Genomic DNA, 18,092 nt, shown 5'->3' with positions numbered 1-18,092 from the left:
TCCTTTTTAAATGCTCTTACATTTTCTTTACAACTGTACAAGCAAAACTGTACATTGGAATATTGACAACCATACTTGGTCATTTACTGTACATTGGACGGGGTTGGGTTAGGACATTTACAGGGGCCAGTTTCGAATAGCAGTCTCCCGTAGGTGTTCTTTGAGAGTGGTTTTGAAAGTGGGTAGTGATTCACATTCCTTTACAGCTTTAGGTAGGGCGTTCCACATTGATGTGGCATAATTGCGAAACGTGTTTAGTCCCTTGTTTGAGCCGAATCTGGGTTTAACATGATTTGTGGAGCTCCCTCTGGTGTTGTGATCGTGGTATTCACTGACCTTTGGGAAGTATTTTGACATGTACATGGGTACCTTGGTCGTGTAGTGTATCTTGTAGACCAGGCCCATTGCAAGTTGCTGTACTCTGTCGTCTACTCTAAGCCATCCTAGGTTGTCAAAGTGGGCAGGGGTGAGGTGGGTTCTAGTAGGGCTGGGCGATATGACTATATTATATAAATATCGGGTACAGTTCATTAACGATACACTTTTTTAACGTATCGTGGATATCGTGATGTTTTGCCCAAGAGGATTGTGTCGCGTCAATCTGGTCCACCCCGTTCAAACTTTTGAACAACGCCGCTCCCACACACACACTACTGCATCAAAGTTAGTACTTATGATTAACAAAGGCATTCGTTTTGTGGCATTAACATTATATAGTTACACGTTATATAGTTACACATCAGCGTATTTACCCAAACATAGCAACGTCCGATGACGACATAGATAGCAAGCGTTACTGTTCATATCTCAGTCCGTGCCGAGTTGTGCGTGCCCATTCTGCGGTCTGTTAATAAAGTTTTCAATCAGACAGATGTATGGAAAGGCTTTTATTATAACATTTGTTGCAGTAAAATCATTATGCCTCGTTGTCATGATGCGGTGCGCTAGTAATCACTCGTCGGCTGCGGTGAGCTGTTGTTGTTGTCGTTGAGCTGAGCTCTCGCCTCTCGTTAAAATCAATGGAGGGCATTCAGGAATGTAAAAAAATAATAGCGCTTGCCGATTGGTGCTAAGAACAGCAGGGCGGGTACAAGCGGTGTGACGTAATTGGCAGACTCGACTGTCAATCAAAATTATTCTGTTGCCGGCTGAATGATTGAATGAATGAACGTTATTAACGATTGCAGAATGGGTACAATACAGTACAGCTCAATACAACAACAGTGGACTGACTAGAGGATGAAGACCAGAAAAAGACTTTCGGCTTTTTTACATAAGGGTCCTCCATTTTCAATTCATCAAAACATTTAGAGACATACAAATATACAGTAGTTTCATAAAAATGCTAAAATCCTATTGATTGATTGATTGATTGATTTAAAACTTTATTAACATATTGCAGAATGGGTACAGTACAGCTCAATACATACAATTGTTAAGGGGATGCAGACCAGAGAAATACTTTCGTCTGGTTTACATCAGGGTCCCCCATTTTCAATTAATCATATTTCATATCTAAATCATATAATATCTCATTGCTAAATATATGCAATATATAATCTAATAATCCAATCTAAATCTAATATATAATATAAAAATGCTAAATGCATGGGTATTTTATTTTGTCTTTAATGTTAGCTTGCAAACTCAAATACTGTCTTGGTAAGCCTCATAATGAATTGTTTGGGGAAAAAAAGAAAAACATCGTGATGCGTATCGTGTATCGCCGAAAGGTCAGAAAATATCGTGATATCATATTTAGGCCATATCGCCCAGCCCTAGGTTCTAGGAGTCAGGTCAAACAGTAGTCTGACCAGTTTGTTTTGAGATGTTTGTAATTTGGTTTTTAGCGCCTTTGAGGTGCTTTGGTACTATGAGGTGCAAGCATAGTCGTAGTACCCTTGAATTAGTGCTCCTGCCAGAGTCTTCAGGGTATTCTTGTTTACCAGAGAGGAGATCCGGTACAAAAATTTAGTTCGTTGGTTGACTTTTTTTTATTACCTTGGATGACATTTTGTCACAGGAAAGATTTGCCTCTAGGATGGAACCTAGGTATATAATTTCATCTTTCCTTGTGACAATATTGTCACCCACTGTAACTGAGAAGCCGTCGGTCTTGCTGAGTTTGTTATTTGATCCGAAGAGAATGGACTCTGTTTTACCCAGGGCCCTATTCCCCGTACCTGGTTCAACTAAGTCGATCAAGAGTCCCATTATCCAGATTCAATTAACCCGATGTTTGAAGCCGGGATTTTCCTGTTCCTCGAAGGTGGATTCAGTCTCGTTAACTCGAACCAGACTTGATACTCAGGATCAGTGCGCGCGCCCGCCTCAGCTGAGAAGACAGCAAGTGTCGAGAGCAGAAATCCTGATTTTCTAACGGCATTGATTGATTGATTGATTTAAAACTTTATTAACAGATTGCAGTACGGCTCAATAGCCTCGCCGACAAGTTAAATGCATAATCTATCTTAAGTCCCTCATTACCCCAATCAATCAGATTATATTTCTTTAAGCGTGCCCTGCTGGCAGTAGGTTCATGGAATGGATAATCAAATGAGATCTTGCTAGCGAAAATAATTAGTTCAACAGTTTCAGAATAAGGATACGGCTCTCTTATCCATTGATGGATGTATGGTTGATGTTTCATTTGTCTGCCACCGTGGTCTGATGGTCGAGCATTTTGCCTTTCACACGGACGACCCGCGTTCGAATCCCACTTCTTCTAGTTTTCTTTTTGAAATGTAAATACTTCAATTTGGTGCACGTTGAGAGCTATATAAAGAATGACATCCTCAATGCATGTAGATTTATAATATTTTAACTTAAAACTAGGCTACTTTTGCGTATAATTATTAATATTATATTCCAAAAAAATTATATTGGAAACGCGGGGTCTCGAACTCGGGTCGCCCGCTTGCCAGGAGTGAACACTGTATCCCACTGTGCCAGACGGGATATATTCATTGTGTATCCATCAATGGACAAGAGACCCGTGTTTAGAATATTTTTCTTTTGAATGAAGTTTTATCTCTTTATTCTCAAATGCATTAATCCCAGTTACAATATCACAATAACGTGTGAGTGATGATACAATTCAACAATCCTCAGATTCCTCGTAATTCATAATCCACAAAAACCACAATCCACGCATAGACACTTCAATTTTATGCTTGAATGAAACACAATCCAGGCGCTCCCACAGCGGAGAATATGAAAGGAATCAGAGCCAAACGAGCGATAGGTTTCAATCATTAAAAATATCCCTGCGGGATTCACATTTGCAATGCTGCGCGTTGTTAAAATAACCACATAATGTGTACATCGCACCTAGCGAGCGCCACGGTATATATAACGTGCATTATTTAGGACAACGTGAATTTAGTATCAGCATTTTGGGTCTATTTCACATTTCAAAAGCCCCCTCTAGAAGAATGAAGCACAAGAACATAATTCAGAATGGTATAATGCAGATCTAGACTGTGAGAATCATTTCAGGAAGCGAGCTGGCATTTCTTTGCGGGGGCGTGGCCATGGTTCATCCAGCTAACTGAACTTAAACCTGGGCCCCGTTCCCCGTACCTGGATAACTGAGTTAGCCGGATAATTTTCGGTCTAGTCTGACTTAAGCCGGACCTTCCCATTCCCCGACGCGCGATTGTCCAAATCACCATGACAACGGATCAAAAAGTTTGAGCCTGGTCGGGAGCAGGGTTAACTTCAGTTAGCCGGATGAACCATGGCCACGCCCCCGCAAAAGAAATGACAGCTCGCTTCCTGAAATGATTCTCACAGTCTAGGATCTGCATTATACCATTCTGAATTACGTTTCTGTGCTTCGTTTTCCTAGAGGGGGCTTTTGAAATGTATAATAATAGAACTAAATGCTGATAATAAATCATATTGAGCCTATAGATTTACTTTGTCCTAAATAAAATAATGCACGTCATATACGGCGCTCGGAGTCGCGATACACGCTGCATGTGGTTATTTTAATAACGGCGCATTGCAAATGTGAATCCCGCGGGGATATTTTTAATGAATGAAACAATCGGCCGTTTGGCTCTGATTAGTTTAATATATTCTCCGCTGTAGATTTGCTTAACGGAGCGCCCGGATTGTGTTTCATTCAAGCATAAAATTGAAGTGTCTATGCAGGGATTGTGGTTTTTGTGTGATATTGTAACTGGGATTAAAATGTCTGATGAGATGCGCTGTTTGACGGATTTGAGAAATTGAATGAGCCGTTGACGTCACATTAATGCATTTGAGAATAAAGAGATAAAACTTCATTCAAAAGTAAAATATTCTAAACACGGGTCTCTCGTTCATTAATGGATAAACAATGAATTTATCCCGTCTGGCACAGTGGCGCAGCGGCTAGTGCTGAATCCTGGCAACCGGGCGACCGGTGTTCGAAACCCCGCGTTTCCAATAATTTTTTTTTGGAATATAATATTAATGATTATACGCAAAAGTAGCCTAGTTTTAAGTTAAAATATTATAAATCTACATGCATTGAGGATGTCATTCTTTATATAGCTCTCAACGTGCACCAAATTGAATTATTCCTACATTGCAAAAAGAAGGAAAAGACTAGGATTCGAACCCGGGCCGTCTGCGTGAAAGTCAAAACCAGAAACCGCTACACCACAGTGCAGATAAGTAAATGATCCACCATACATCAATCAATGGGTAAGAGAGCCGTATCCTTATTCTGTATAACAGTTAAACTAATTATTTTCGCTAGCAAGATCTCATTTGATTATTCAATCCATAAACCTACTGCCAGCAGGCAAGTTTAAAGAAATATAATCTGATTGATTGGGGTAATGAGGGACTTAAAATTAGCCTATAGATCATGCATTTAACTTGTCGGCGAGGCGATTGAGCCGTACTGCAATCTGTTAATAAAGTTTTAAATCAATTAATCAATCAATGCCGTTAGAAAATCAGGATCTCTGCTATCGATAAGTGCTGGCTTTTCAACTGAAGCGGCCGCGCGCACTTATCCTGGGTCTCAAGTCTGGTTCGAGTTAACGAGACTGAATCCACCTTCGAGGAACAGGAAAATCCCGGCTTCAAACATCGGGTTAACTGAATCTGGATAATGGGACTCTTGATCGACTTAGTTGAACCAGGTACGGGGAATAGGGCCCTGCTCTCGACCAGGCTCAAACTTTTTGATCTGTTACCATGGTGATTTAGACAATCGAGCGTCGGGGAATGGAAAGGTCTGGCTTAAGTCAGGCTATACTGGAAATTATCCGGCTAACTCAGTTAGCCAGGTACGGGGAACGGGGCCCTGGGTGTAATGAGTAGTGTAGTGTAGTGTAGTGTAGTGTAGTGCTTGGAAAAGTATGTGAAAGTCCTTGAATTTCATTTTGCAATGTCTGTGTAATGTACTTCCACGCTCTGACTATGGGACAATACAATTTATTGATGCAATTTATCTAGAAAATCTCTCTCTCTCTCATTATTATTTATTATTATTATTATTATTATTATTATTATTATTATTATTATTATTATTATTATTATTATTATTTATTATTATTATTATTATTATTATTATTATTATTATTATTATTATTATTATTATTATTATTATTATTATTATTGTTATTTTCTCTCCAGGTTAGAGGATGCTCTGTCAGACTGTATTTGGGCTCAGAAACATATGAGGGGGAACATGGTCATTGACTACAGACAGTTGGGGCTGCGCTACAAACTATATAGCTGGCAGGTAAGACTCTTTATGTCTGTCTGTCTGTCTGTCTGTCTGTCTGTCTGTCTGTCTGTCTGTCTGTCTGTCTGTCTGTCTGTCTGTCTGTCTGTCTGTCTGTCTGTCTGTCTGTCTTTCTCTGTTTCTCTGCATCTTTCTCTTTCTCGATGTCTGTCTCCTGTCTCTCTCCCTCTGTCTGTATTTCTCTTTCTCTATCTATCTCTCTTACACATGCACATATGCACACACACATGCACACACATTATGTTGGCACACTTATGAATTCTGTGAGGAGGAACAATACACAATGCAACTACAGAACCTTTCAAAAGGCCCGTCATCAGGCCATCGCCTCTTCTGTGCACTCGTTCCTGTGCCAGATCCACCTGGAGTCAAAGCCTCGTTGACCGAGGATCAAAAAGAGAGTTACATAACATCAAATATTTCTCACAGCGTAGATAAGACGCTCTCACGCTCTCCCAGAAGGTGCACACCTGTGTCACTTTCTGCAACACACACACACACACACACACACACACACACACACACACACACACACACACACACACACACACACATGCTTAAAGGTAGAATCTGTAATCAAACAGCAACCTCTAGTCTAGGCAAAAGAGCCCTGCTTGGTATTGCACTTTGTTCACATTTTTTGTTTTTGTCTGACGAGTGGGTCGGAGTTTAGTAAGTTATTGTTGATTTCTCCAGACCTCTCTTGGACAGAGCCTAAGGTGTGGCCAGCAATAACAAGCCCATTAAAATTCAACCCACACATCAGTCCAAAACAAAACGGGTAAATTACATGCAATACGGGCTCTTTCCCCTAGAGGTCTCTGATGCCATTACAGATTCTACCACCAAGGAGACTGGAGCAGCACAGGCTCCATTCACCCCAATGACAGATGTAGAGGTTTGGATTGAATGGGGCTATTTTTATCTTTACTATAGACATTGAGGTGATGAGAAAACCAGCAAAAAAGACCAGTTTAGCGAGGGATTTTTTTTAATCTTGTATTAATCCTCATTGTACTTGTTTCAAGATTGTGAAAACTTTCTCCACACACGAAAAAACATCTTGAAACAAGAATAGTTTTAAGATCATCTTTAGCCACTCTGCCCCTAGTGGCAGCTCACAGGCAGTGCGCTTCCTGTAAGACCAGTTAGAGCTTCACTTGAGGTTAAAGGGGAACTCCAACATTTTGGGAAATTAGCTTATTTAACATCTTCCCTGGAGTTAGACAAGAAGATACATACCTTTTTTGTCTCTGTGCGTGCATTTTAGCTTTGGGAATAGACGCTCCGTTAGCATAGCTTAGCTTCATCACTGGAAGTGAGGCAGGACAGTAGCCTTACAGTGCCTTACAGTGTATTGCAAGGTCTGACATTGACCAAATTTGATATGCATGACCTTGGTGGGCTCTAGGTCAACTCCTGAAAAGGGGGTCAATGTCAGACCTTGCAATCAAAAGTTAGGGGGCGCACTGAAATTATGGCAAGGGTTATTAGCCCCCTAACTTTTGATTGCAAAGTCTGACATTGACCCCCTTTTCAGGAGTTGACCTAGAGCCCACCAAGGTCATGCATATCAAGTTTGGTCAATGTCAGACCTTGCAATACACTGTAAGGCACTGTAAGGCTACTGTCCTGCCTCACTTCCAGTGATGAAGCTAAGCTATGCTAACGGAGCGTCTATTCCCAAAGCTAAAATGCACGCACAGAGACAAAAAAGGTATGTATCTTCTTGTCTAACTCCAGGGAATATGTTAAATAAGCAAATTTCCCAAAATGTTGGAGTTCCCCTTTAAATCCAACAAAATGCATTAATAATAAGAGTACTGGTACGAACATGTGGAGAGATGTAACGGGATGAGGCTGTAACGCTCTATTGGTTGTCGGGTCAGGTCTTGTATAACGCTGCAGCCGTGCATTGTCAAATGGGCCAGTGGGACCAGGCCCGTGACATCCTGGCGTCCGCCTCGCAGGAGAAGGGAGGGGGCAGAGCGGGCAATGTGGACCTGGCTCTGGACGGCATCACCGTGAGTTTCAGAACCTCCACAGTTTCTGTACGATTATACAACTTTCAACTTTGATGACCACGTCTTTCATTACTCAATTCTGTGTGTGTGTATATATGTGTGTGTGTGTGTGTGCGTGTGTGTGGGGAAGCCTTTACAACCAAAATTATGTTGAAGTATCAACTGTTCGAGCATTACCATATCACAACTGGGCTACAACTGTAACATTTTAGTCTTCATATTTGGAAGCCTGAATCAAGATTTTTTATTTATTTTTTTTATAAATCTGGGTCATGTTCATAAGTTGGGTGTTAGAGGCCTTCAGATGGCCGGTCTTCCGAAGGGAAGAGCCAAACAGCTAGCAAGATATTGCTCAGTGTCAGCAATTATTGGAAGCCGTGCAATTTGGAGAAGACGCTGCTCTCTGTACCCATGAGCTGTGTGCTGCTCGTCTGGTTCATCATCCTATGTGTGTGTGTAACTTTGATTGCCAATTTGGGCACGAATGTAATGGCTGTACCGAATAGTTCGAAGCTTCGAAGCTTCATTCATAATGTTGACATTCGAATTATAAATCAACATTCGAATATTTTATTAAAAAAAATTATATATTTTTTATGTTTCTTATGTGTCTATTTAAACCAATGGGTTTTTTATTCACAGTTGCAGATAAAGATTAGGCTACACTAATATTATAGTATTATACTATTATTTATAGTATATGACTCGTCATAAACATTTAAATAAAGCATTTATCATAAATGATGTAGCCTATTTGCATCCGCTTGGCGCTCCATCAAGACGTCACCATCACTTTCGTACCAACCGTACCCTTCTTGTGATCAACTTTTTCTCCCCATTTTCTATTTTTCTCCCATCCCAATTTCGTATATCCAATTCTACCCTCCCCCGTCTCGAACGCTGCTAGAATAATGCCTCCCACTGGTTGGCTGTAGTGAGGACAGAAGCCTTGCATTACGTGTCCCCTCCGGTACACGAGGAGGCAGCCTGTCGCATCTTTTCACCGCAGCAGCTCGAACTCTCAGTGGCGAGGAGTAACGTGTGGGAGGCTCACGCTGCCCCCGTCACTTCCTGCTTCCGCCGCACCGGCGTCACCAAATCGACATGTAGGAGTCGCTGTCCACAACGTCCAATCCCCACCCACCGGCTTTCCCACCCTTTAATACTGCCAATTGTGTTAGTATGAACGACCGGCCAGCCGGTAGCGACGCCGAGAGCTGGGCTCCAACCCAGCGTCTCCTGCGTTAGTGTCGAGCGCCTTGCCGACTGCGCCAATCAGCCGCCCAACCGTGCCCTTATTGGATTATTTATGTTGACGAAACTGATGATTTATATTCATTAAAGAAAGTTCATTTAATAATAAAAAAGACTAATTGAATCAGATTAATCTCACGTTATTAAAAGAATTTAGGATTTAGTTTGAGGATATTTATAAAAAAGAAATATATATATATTCTTTGCATTTTTTTGGGATTATGTCATAGAATATACTTCAATAGAAGCTTCGAATGTTAAAAAATGCCATTCGGTACCGCCCTAAATGTCCAATTGCACTGATAATATTTGTGTCCTTTAGACATTGTATTAATGTGGACATGAATAAAGATTGTGAATGTGTGCGTGCGCCCCCCAGAGAGGGGAGGTCCCCACGCCCCTCCTGGTCCCCGAGGGAGAGGTGTTCCGGCCCAGGAAGCAGGACGTGGAGCAGCTCCAGCAGAGAGACTTTCTGGGCAAATCAAAGGTACGGGAACTCTGTGTTGTGTTTTGTTTTGCTTAGGGACAATATGACGACCAAATGTATTAAAAAGAGATGTTAACCGTCTGTAGTGTGGTAGTGAAAGGTTAACCTTCTGTAGTGTGGTAGTGAAAGGGTTAACCTTCTGTAGTGTGGTAGTGAAAGGTTAACCTTCTGTAGTGTGGTAGTGAAAGGGTTAACCTTCTGTAGTGTGGTAGTGAAAGGTTAGCCTTCTGTAGTGTGGTAGTGAAAGGTTAACCTTCTGTAGTGTGGTAGTGAAAGGGTTAACAGTCTGTAGTGTGGTAGTGAAAGGGTTAACCTTCTGTAGTGTGGTAGTGAAAGGTTAACCTTCTGTAGTGTGGCAGTGAAAGGGTTAACAGTCTGTAGTGTGGTAGTGAAAGGGTTAACCTTCTGTAGTGTGGTAGTGAAAGGTTAACCTTCTGTAGTGTGGTAGTGAAAGGGTTAACAGTCTGTAGTGTGGTAGTGAAAGGGTTTACCTTCTGTAGTGTGGTAGTGAAAGGGTTAACCTTCTGTAGTGTGGTAGTGAAAGGTTAACCTTCTGTAGTGTGGTAGTGAAAGGTTAACCTTCTGTAGTGTGGTAGTGAAAGGTTAACCTTCTATAGTGTGGTAGTGAAAGGGTTAACCTTCTGTAGCGTGGTAATGAAGGGTTAACCTTCTGTAGTGTGGTAGTGAAAGGTTAACCTTCTGTAGTGTGGTAGTGAAAGGGTTAACCTTCTGTAGTGTGGTAGTGAAAGGTTAACCTTATGTAGTGTGGTAGTGAAAGGTTAACCGTCTGTAGTGTGGTAGTGAAAGGGTTAACCTTATGTAGGGGTAGTGAAAGGGTTAACCTTCTGTAGTGTGGTAGTGAAAGGTTAACCTTCTGTAGGGGTAGTGAAAGGGTTAACCTTCTGTAGTGTGGTAGTGAAAGGTTAACCTTCTGTAGTGTGGTAGTGAAAGGTTAACCGTCTGTAGTGTGGTAGTGAAAGGGTTAACCTTATGTAGGGGTAGTAAAAGGGTTAACCTTCTGTAGTGTGGTAGTGAAAAGGTTAAACCTTCTGTAGTGTGGCTGTGAAAGGGTTAACCCGTTGGTAGTGAAAGGGTTAAGTATGTTCCCCTCAGCCCAATCATTTTTATTTTAGCAAAATGGGATTGTCAAGCAAGACATCTTTGTAAAACGTACTTGCTGTGACTGTATCGATATAATATTGGAAAAACATGGCTATTATTGCTGTGAAGGTTTGCTGAGTATATGCTACTTTTCAACAACACTCCTGCCTCGTACTCCCACACATTCACCCCTGGGACCTGCCTAGTACAACCACGTTATTCTACTGAGTGGCCAGACTGGAGGTGCCTTGCTCAAGATCACTACACCAGTAGTTGTTGATGGCTGTTGATGACTGTGGCAGACGGTATTGTCCTCACAAAGAAGGCGCGGGTTTTCCCAAACCAGAAACCTTGGGTGGACAGCACTATAAGAACAGCCCTGAACTCACGCACCACGGCTTATAACCTGGGCAGAGAGTCAGGAAATATGGAAGAGTACAAGGCTTCAGTCTACACTCTGCGCAAGGCTGTTAAACTTGCTAAGAGGACATATGCTGAGAAACTGGAGACACAAATGGCACAAAATGACACAAGAGGCTTGTGGAGGGGACTGAAGACAATAACTGACTACAAAGTCAGCGCCCCCGAAATGGGGAGCGACGACGCCTCTCTCGCGGACAAACTCAACTCCTTCTACGCTCGGTTCGGTGTAGACAGTGTCGCCGCTAGCCCTCTGGCTAGGGACGCCACTGGCGCACCGGCTGTTGTGGAGGGGGGGGGGCAACCGCGGGGGGGCGGGGGCGCTCTCTCGTTGTCGGAACACAGTGTGAGAAGAGCATTTATGCAGGTGAACACCAGGAAGGCTGCGGGTCCAGATGGTATAACAGGACGCATACTTAAGTCCTGTGCAAACCAGCTTGCCCCGGTGTTCACCGCCATATATAATCAATCCCTGGCGGAGTCAGTAGTCCCTGCCTGCTTCAAGATGTCTACCATCATTCCTGTACCGAAGAAACCCTCCCCAACATGCCCAAATGACTACAGACCGGTGGCACTCACCTCTGTGGTCATGAAATGTTTCGAGAGGGTGGTCAAGGACCACATTTGTGCCTCTCTCCCCAGTGATATGGACCCTATGCAATTTGCATACAGGACAAACAGGTCCACTGACGACGCGGTCTCCCAGGTACTGCACAGCACTCTCTCCCACCTTGACCGTCAGAAGGGGGGCTATGTGAGACTGTTGTTCATTGACTACAGCTCAGCGTTCAACACCATAGTCCCCACCAGACTGGTGGACAAGCTGATCGAGCTAGGTCTGAGCTCCGCCCTGAGCGCCTGGGTACTGGACTTTCTGAGTGAAAGACCCCAGGCGGTCAGGGTGGGGGGTCAGACCTCCAACACCATCACCCTGAGTATCGGGTCCCCCCAGGGCTGTGTTCTAAGCCCCCTGCTGTACTCGCTCTACACACACGATTGTGTGGCCAAGTTCAGCTCCAACTCCATAGTGAAGTTCGCCGACGACACGGTGGTGGTGGGGCTGATCTCGGACAACGACGAGAAGGCCTACCGAGAGGAGGTTGAGGTACTGGAACGTTGGTGCCAGGACAACAGCCTGCTCCTGAACATTGGTAAAACCAAGGAGCTGATCGTGGATTATAGGAGAGGACAGCAGGAGACACACACACCACTGATGATTAACGGGGCTACCGTGGACAGGGTGAGCAGCTTCAAGTACCTGGGGGTCCACATCTCAGAGGATCTGACATGGTCAACACACATAGACACAGTAGTAAAGAAAGCGAAGCAGCGCCTCTACCACCTGAGACAGTTAAGGAAGTTCAGAGTATCGGGGAAGATACTCCAGTCCTTCTACTCAGGAGCTGTAGAGAGCATCTTGACCGGAAACATCACTGCCTGGTATGGGAACAGCACGGCACAGGACAAGAAGGCCCTACAGAGAGTGGTGCGCTCAGCCGAGCGTACCACGGGTATTGCGCTACCTCCCCTGCAGGCTCTATACAACAAGAGGTGCAAATCCAGAGCCTGCAGGATAATGAAAGACCCCCACCACCCCAATAACAGCCTGTTCCAGCTGCTGAGGTCAGGCAGACGCCTGCGAACCCCAGCTACTAGGACGGAGAGGCTTAGGCTAAGCTTCTTCCCCCAGGCCATCAGAGCCTTGAACAATGAACATTGAGAGACACAGAAACTGAACTATCCACACACAAGCACACACAAGCACATACACGACACGCACGCTGAGCACGCTCACACACTAGCAGCCACTTTAACACTCATGCCGCACATACGCACACTTATGGCCAGAGGAAAGGCCACTTTAAATTAGTATAACATCAGGAACAGTGTATTGCACTACTAAAGCTACCTAGCATGTCCTATATGCTCTGTAAATACTATGTACAGATACCGAGATGGCACACCATGTACCTGTTTATTGCACTGTTGTTTTTTACTGGATTCTATTAATATGTTGTACCACTGTATTTTTTTCGGATTCTATTATATGTTGTACCACTGTATTGCACATCGTCGCGGGCAAGACCAGCCGCATTTCATTGTATACCTGTATGCCGTGACAATTAAAACTCTTGACTTGACTTGGTAGGGTTTAGGTTTAGGTTTACTTTATTTGTTCAAGGGGGACAGTGTACATTAATAAAACATTTTACAAATGTAAATGCACCCAATTTTTTCCAAAAGGCTAATTTCCATTGGCAGTCCCCCTGCCAGAAGGTACAGGCTAAAATCCTGTGTGAAAAAAGGTTTAGCAATAAAAACAGAATAAAATCAAGATAAATACATTAGAATAAAAACACAACAAAAGCACATAGACATAGTGGGGATACAGGTCACAATACAGTCATGGACACAAGGACAGAGCACATCATGACATATTAAGAGACCCAGACATAGACAGACGCACCATATCCACACACACATATACACATACAGACACCTCAGTGTTGACAGTTCTGATTTTCAATGAGCCATACCCTAACCCTGCACTTGAATGAATGGTATGACGTGGACACTCTAATTGTTTGAGGAATTGAGTTCCATTGGTGGGATGCTCTGTATGAGAAGACGGCCTGGCCAAAATACACTTTTTTTGAAAGGGATTGTACAGTCCCCCCTTGCCGCACCTCTAGTATTCCTGGTTGAGGCAGACTTGAGGTTGATGAAACCGGACAAAGGAAGAGGAGCCAATCCACACTTTATTTTAAAAACTAGACAGACGTTTTGATATAGGGTCAGGTTTTCCCAACTGAGTAGATTATATATTTTTTTTAGAATGTGACAATGATGGTACCTGAATGGTTTCTTGTCTAGAATTTTTATTGCTTGTTTGTAAAGTGATTGAAGTGGTTTCAGAATGGTGGAATGTGAATTGGACCAGGTTATCAAACAGTATGTGATGTGGGAAAGAACCATTGAATGAAAATATAGCTTTGCTGCCTCTGTTGAAAGGAAGTTTCTTATGTACCTGAAGTTTGATAGGCTGAACTTTACCTTATTGCAGACTTTTTTTATGTGATTTTTGAAGCTAAGGTTTGGGTCTATGTGTAATCCTAAATACTTATATTCTGATACTACCTGTAATTTCTGACCGGAGATGAAGATATCCTGCTCTGCAACTTCTCTGTGGCCCATGGAGAAGAACATACAGACAGTCTTAGAGACATTCAATTGTAAACGGCTGTTCTTAAGCCAGGATGTGACATTCACCATGACATTAGAAAATTTTGTTGCAACCTCTTCTGTGGTTTTACCGTGTGTAAAGATCACTGTATCATCAGCATACATCAGTACATCACATTGGCCACACACAGAAGGCAAATCGTTAATGTACATGCTGAACAGGATTGGACCCAAGACAGAGCCCTGTGGGACACCAGTTGACATACAGATGGCAGTAGATTTATGATTTTCAATTTTGACAAGTTGGGAACGGAATGAAAGGTATAATTTGAAGAGGTTGAGGAACTCTATGGAGAAGTTGAAATTGACCAGCTTTTGGAGTAGAATAGTATGGTTAACAGTGTCAAAAGCTTTCCTTAGATCAGGGAACACAGCCCCCACAACCCCACCCCTGTCCATTGAAGCCTTGACTGTCTCTAAAAAGAAGCATGTTGCTGTTTCTGTTGAATGGTTAGCCCTGAATCCAAATTGCATTGGGTGCAGTGGGAAGGAGCTGTTATTGAGATGATCAGTGACCTGTTTGGCAATCAGTTTTTCAAACACCTTGGACACTATGGGTAGAATACTGATGGGTCTGTAATTGGATGTCATGAGAGGGTCACCACTTTTAATAAAGGGACCACAACTGCAGGCTTCCATGGGTTAGGAAAACGTCCTTGATTGAAACCCATATTGATTATATGGGTCAGTGACTTCACTATAGAGGAGTTTATCTATTTCAGCATGAGTGTGTCCATGCCATATATATCCTTAGCTCTTGAGGATTTGAGGGATGTAATTATATTTGCAACCTCTATCTCAGTGACTGATTTTGGTATGACTGCTGGTTCATAAATATTGACAGTAGATGGCAGATCAGGACTACTGTCCTGAACTGCGAAGCTTTGGGCTATTGCGGCCACAGACGGATACTGTAAAGTTTTGTCATTGACCTTCAGTTCAATTGGCTTAATTGCAGCTTTGTTTTGACCAGTTAATTTCTTGATCTGACTCCATATAACCTTTGAGTTACCGTGGGCATTTTCAATAATTGAGATGAAGACATCTGCTTTTGCTTTTCTCAGTTCCCTTGTTGTTTTGTTTCTCAACATTAAATTTTTTTGTCTATCGTGAGACAGCTTTGATTTTGTGGCAATTTTTAAAGCAATGTCCCGTTCCTTCATTAGTTTCTTGACCAAATCGTTTCTTATTTTTGCGTTTTATCCTAATTGAAAATGTATTGATTGTAGATTGCAATCTTTCCGTAAAAACTTTACTAATTGTCTCTAGGTCACTTTCAAGCAGTAGATCGTTCCAGTTTAAGTTTTGTATGGCTAATCTAAACTTCTCTTGCTTGTGTTTTGGAATGCCAAAGGATTCACTTTTCCCAGCATTTGTATTGAACCGCTTGCCTGTTAGTTTTCTTGATATCAGCACCATATTATGGTCTGACAGCCCTGTTATCATATTGTGTGTTTTTGTAATTCTTTCGGGTCTATTAGTGAATATTAAGTCAATCTGAGTGCTGGTGCTCTTTGTTATTCGCGTTGGGCCTTTAACACTTTGAGCGCCACGCCAGGTTTTCCTTTTTACCCGCTGAATGCCACCATCGGCGCCAATGTTAACGTTAATATCGCCTAATCTATGTTTTAAATTATGGCTATGTGTCTAATCTGCCCATCGCATTATCAAAGACTATTTTCCAGTCAGTGCTGTCAAGGCAGATTGTTTTTTCATCGCGTCATTTCCGTTTCAGAGCATTTAGAAAAGCACCCGTTTTCAGATAAAAAACAGCCCATTCTGGAGCATTCTATGAAAATCGTCCTTTACTGGAATATTCCACAACGTTGATATTCGTCTGCCTTTTTATGAATAGTTTTCAAATAAACGCTAGATGATCAATATTATACGTGCACGCAAGCACATTACGGCCGCGCACGGATAATCGCCCCGTTGATTTCCTCTCTGACTTTTACAGTGAAACCGAAAGAGGACATTTCACAAAACAGCTTATAACTTCATCAAACTTACTCTGATTATCCTAACACTGATAACATAGAGTCCTTACCTGACATCAGATGGTATCCAACTGGTATATTCCAATTCCTGATCACCATTCGAAAAAATCGATAAGTGTATAGATCCAACGCGATACAGTAGAACTCCATGATCAGCGGGGCTCTGAGGTTCCAGAATGAACTGTGGTAAGCCCGGCTGCATCAGTGGACTGGAAAATGTGGAGTACCGGATTTTTTTCCCCATTCATTTTCATTGAGTCCATTCCAAAATCCCTTATGTCATCTGGGAGACGACAGGGGGCGCTTTTTTCCACAATGATCGCCGGCGCCGCTCGGCTATACTCGGGTAGGCTCGGGTGATGCAATATGATTTCAGATCGCTAAAAAAGAAATCAGAGAAATCTCGTGAGTGGCTTTCAACCACCTATAAATAAACCTGAGTATTCTCGTGTGTGGCACGGAAAGTGTTAACCATTTGAGTTAAGTTAAAACTGTCAGTAATTAGCTTGAGCTTCTTCCTTGTTGCCTTGTCCTCCCAGTTCAAGTTCAAGTCACCCATTATAATGACCTCTCTTAAAATCACATTGACTTAGGGGAGAGGGGAGAGGGCTTCTTTGCTACTAAACACCACCCTTTTCCTAATAACATTATGTAGTGTGGTTGTGAAACGGTTAACCCTTTGTCGTGTGGCAGTGAACGGGTTAACCTTCTGTATTGTCACAGTGAAAGGGTTAACCCTTTGGCAATGTGGTAGTGAACGGGTTAAAACCCTGTGCCTACATGATTATTTGCCCAAAAAGAAAAATCTGCTTTGAAATCATAAAATTCATAGAAGCCTTTCACTGAATGTGTGTGTAGTTCTCTTCCTTTCAACATGGCTGGCTGTAACCATTGGTAACCATTTCCTAAAGAAAATGAAAACATTCTGTGCAGCAGTAGAGTACTGTAGGTAGAAAAACATGAAATGCCTGTTCCACTGTGGCCTGTGTTTACTACACTTCTTGTTGATGTATTTCTTATATATTGACCCATAGCAGCCATTGTTTTGAACATATTACTAACAAGTAACAACCATTGTTTTTTTCCAACATGGAAGACAAATGGGGAATTTTAAACATTCCGTGAAAGGCCTCTATTGGATTGCCTCCTCCACACAACCTTTTAGATATTCCAATACCTATACCTTGGAACTGCGCCCTGAGAGAGGGAACTGCGCCCTGAGAGGGAGGTTTGCCCTGAGTGGGAGGTTTGAAGGGTCAAAGTGGGTATAAAACAGGAGGGAAGACTGTCAAGTTTTAAACTGTGGATACCAAATGGAAGGTAAAGACGACTTTCAACTGTTAAACAGTAATCCAGAACTATTTTATTGCACTGTAAAAAACTGTGATTTTATGTCTGCACTTTATGTGCACTATTTTACTCTGTCTATTCTATCTTACTCTTTTCATTATTGTCTATTTAAAACTGAATCAAACCATAAGCAATGTGGCCTGATGGGATGTTAGATCCTAATGTGAAAAACTGTGATTTTATATTTCTGCACTTTATGTGCAACATTTTATACCTGTCTTCTTTTCTGTTGTGAAGCACTTTGAGCTGCAGTTTCTGTATGAAAGGTGCTATACAAATAAAGATTATTATTATTATTATTATTATTATTATTATTATTATTATTATTATTATTATTATTATTATTATTATTATTATTATTATTATTATTATTATTATTATTATTATTATTATTATTATTATTATTATTATTATATATTATTATTATTATTATTATTATACCTTGATGTTAACACAAGAGTCTTGAG

At 42.0% G+C, this 18,092-nt stretch overlaps 1 protein-coding gene across 1 annotated transcript in view; it reads left to right on the top strand.

Annotated features, from left to right (window-relative positions):
• The window catches only part of noxa1 (NADPH oxidase activator 1), a 51,567-nt gene that overhangs the window by 20,504 nt on the left and 12,971 nt on the right, over positions 1-18,092 (top strand). Inside the window, exons 4-6 of the mRNA XM_084338189.1 lie at positions 5,638-5,746; positions 7,639-7,773; positions 9,407-9,514. Of these exons, the coding sequence (XP_084194315.1) occupies positions 5,638-5,746; positions 7,639-7,773; positions 9,407-9,514 (352 nt within the window). The remainder of the gene's footprint in view (positions 1-5,637; positions 5,747-7,638; positions 7,774-9,406; positions 9,515-18,092) is intronic.

Source organism: Notolepis coatsorum (genome assembly GCF_963971535.1).
Source record: "Notolepis coatsorum genome assembly, chromosome: 2".
Lineage (NCBI taxonomy): Eukaryota > Metazoa > Chordata > Actinopteri > Aulopiformes > Paralepididae > Notolepis > Notolepis coatsorum.
Note: the sequence above shows the minus strand (reverse complement) of the source record. Positions and strands in the feature narration are given on the sequence as shown.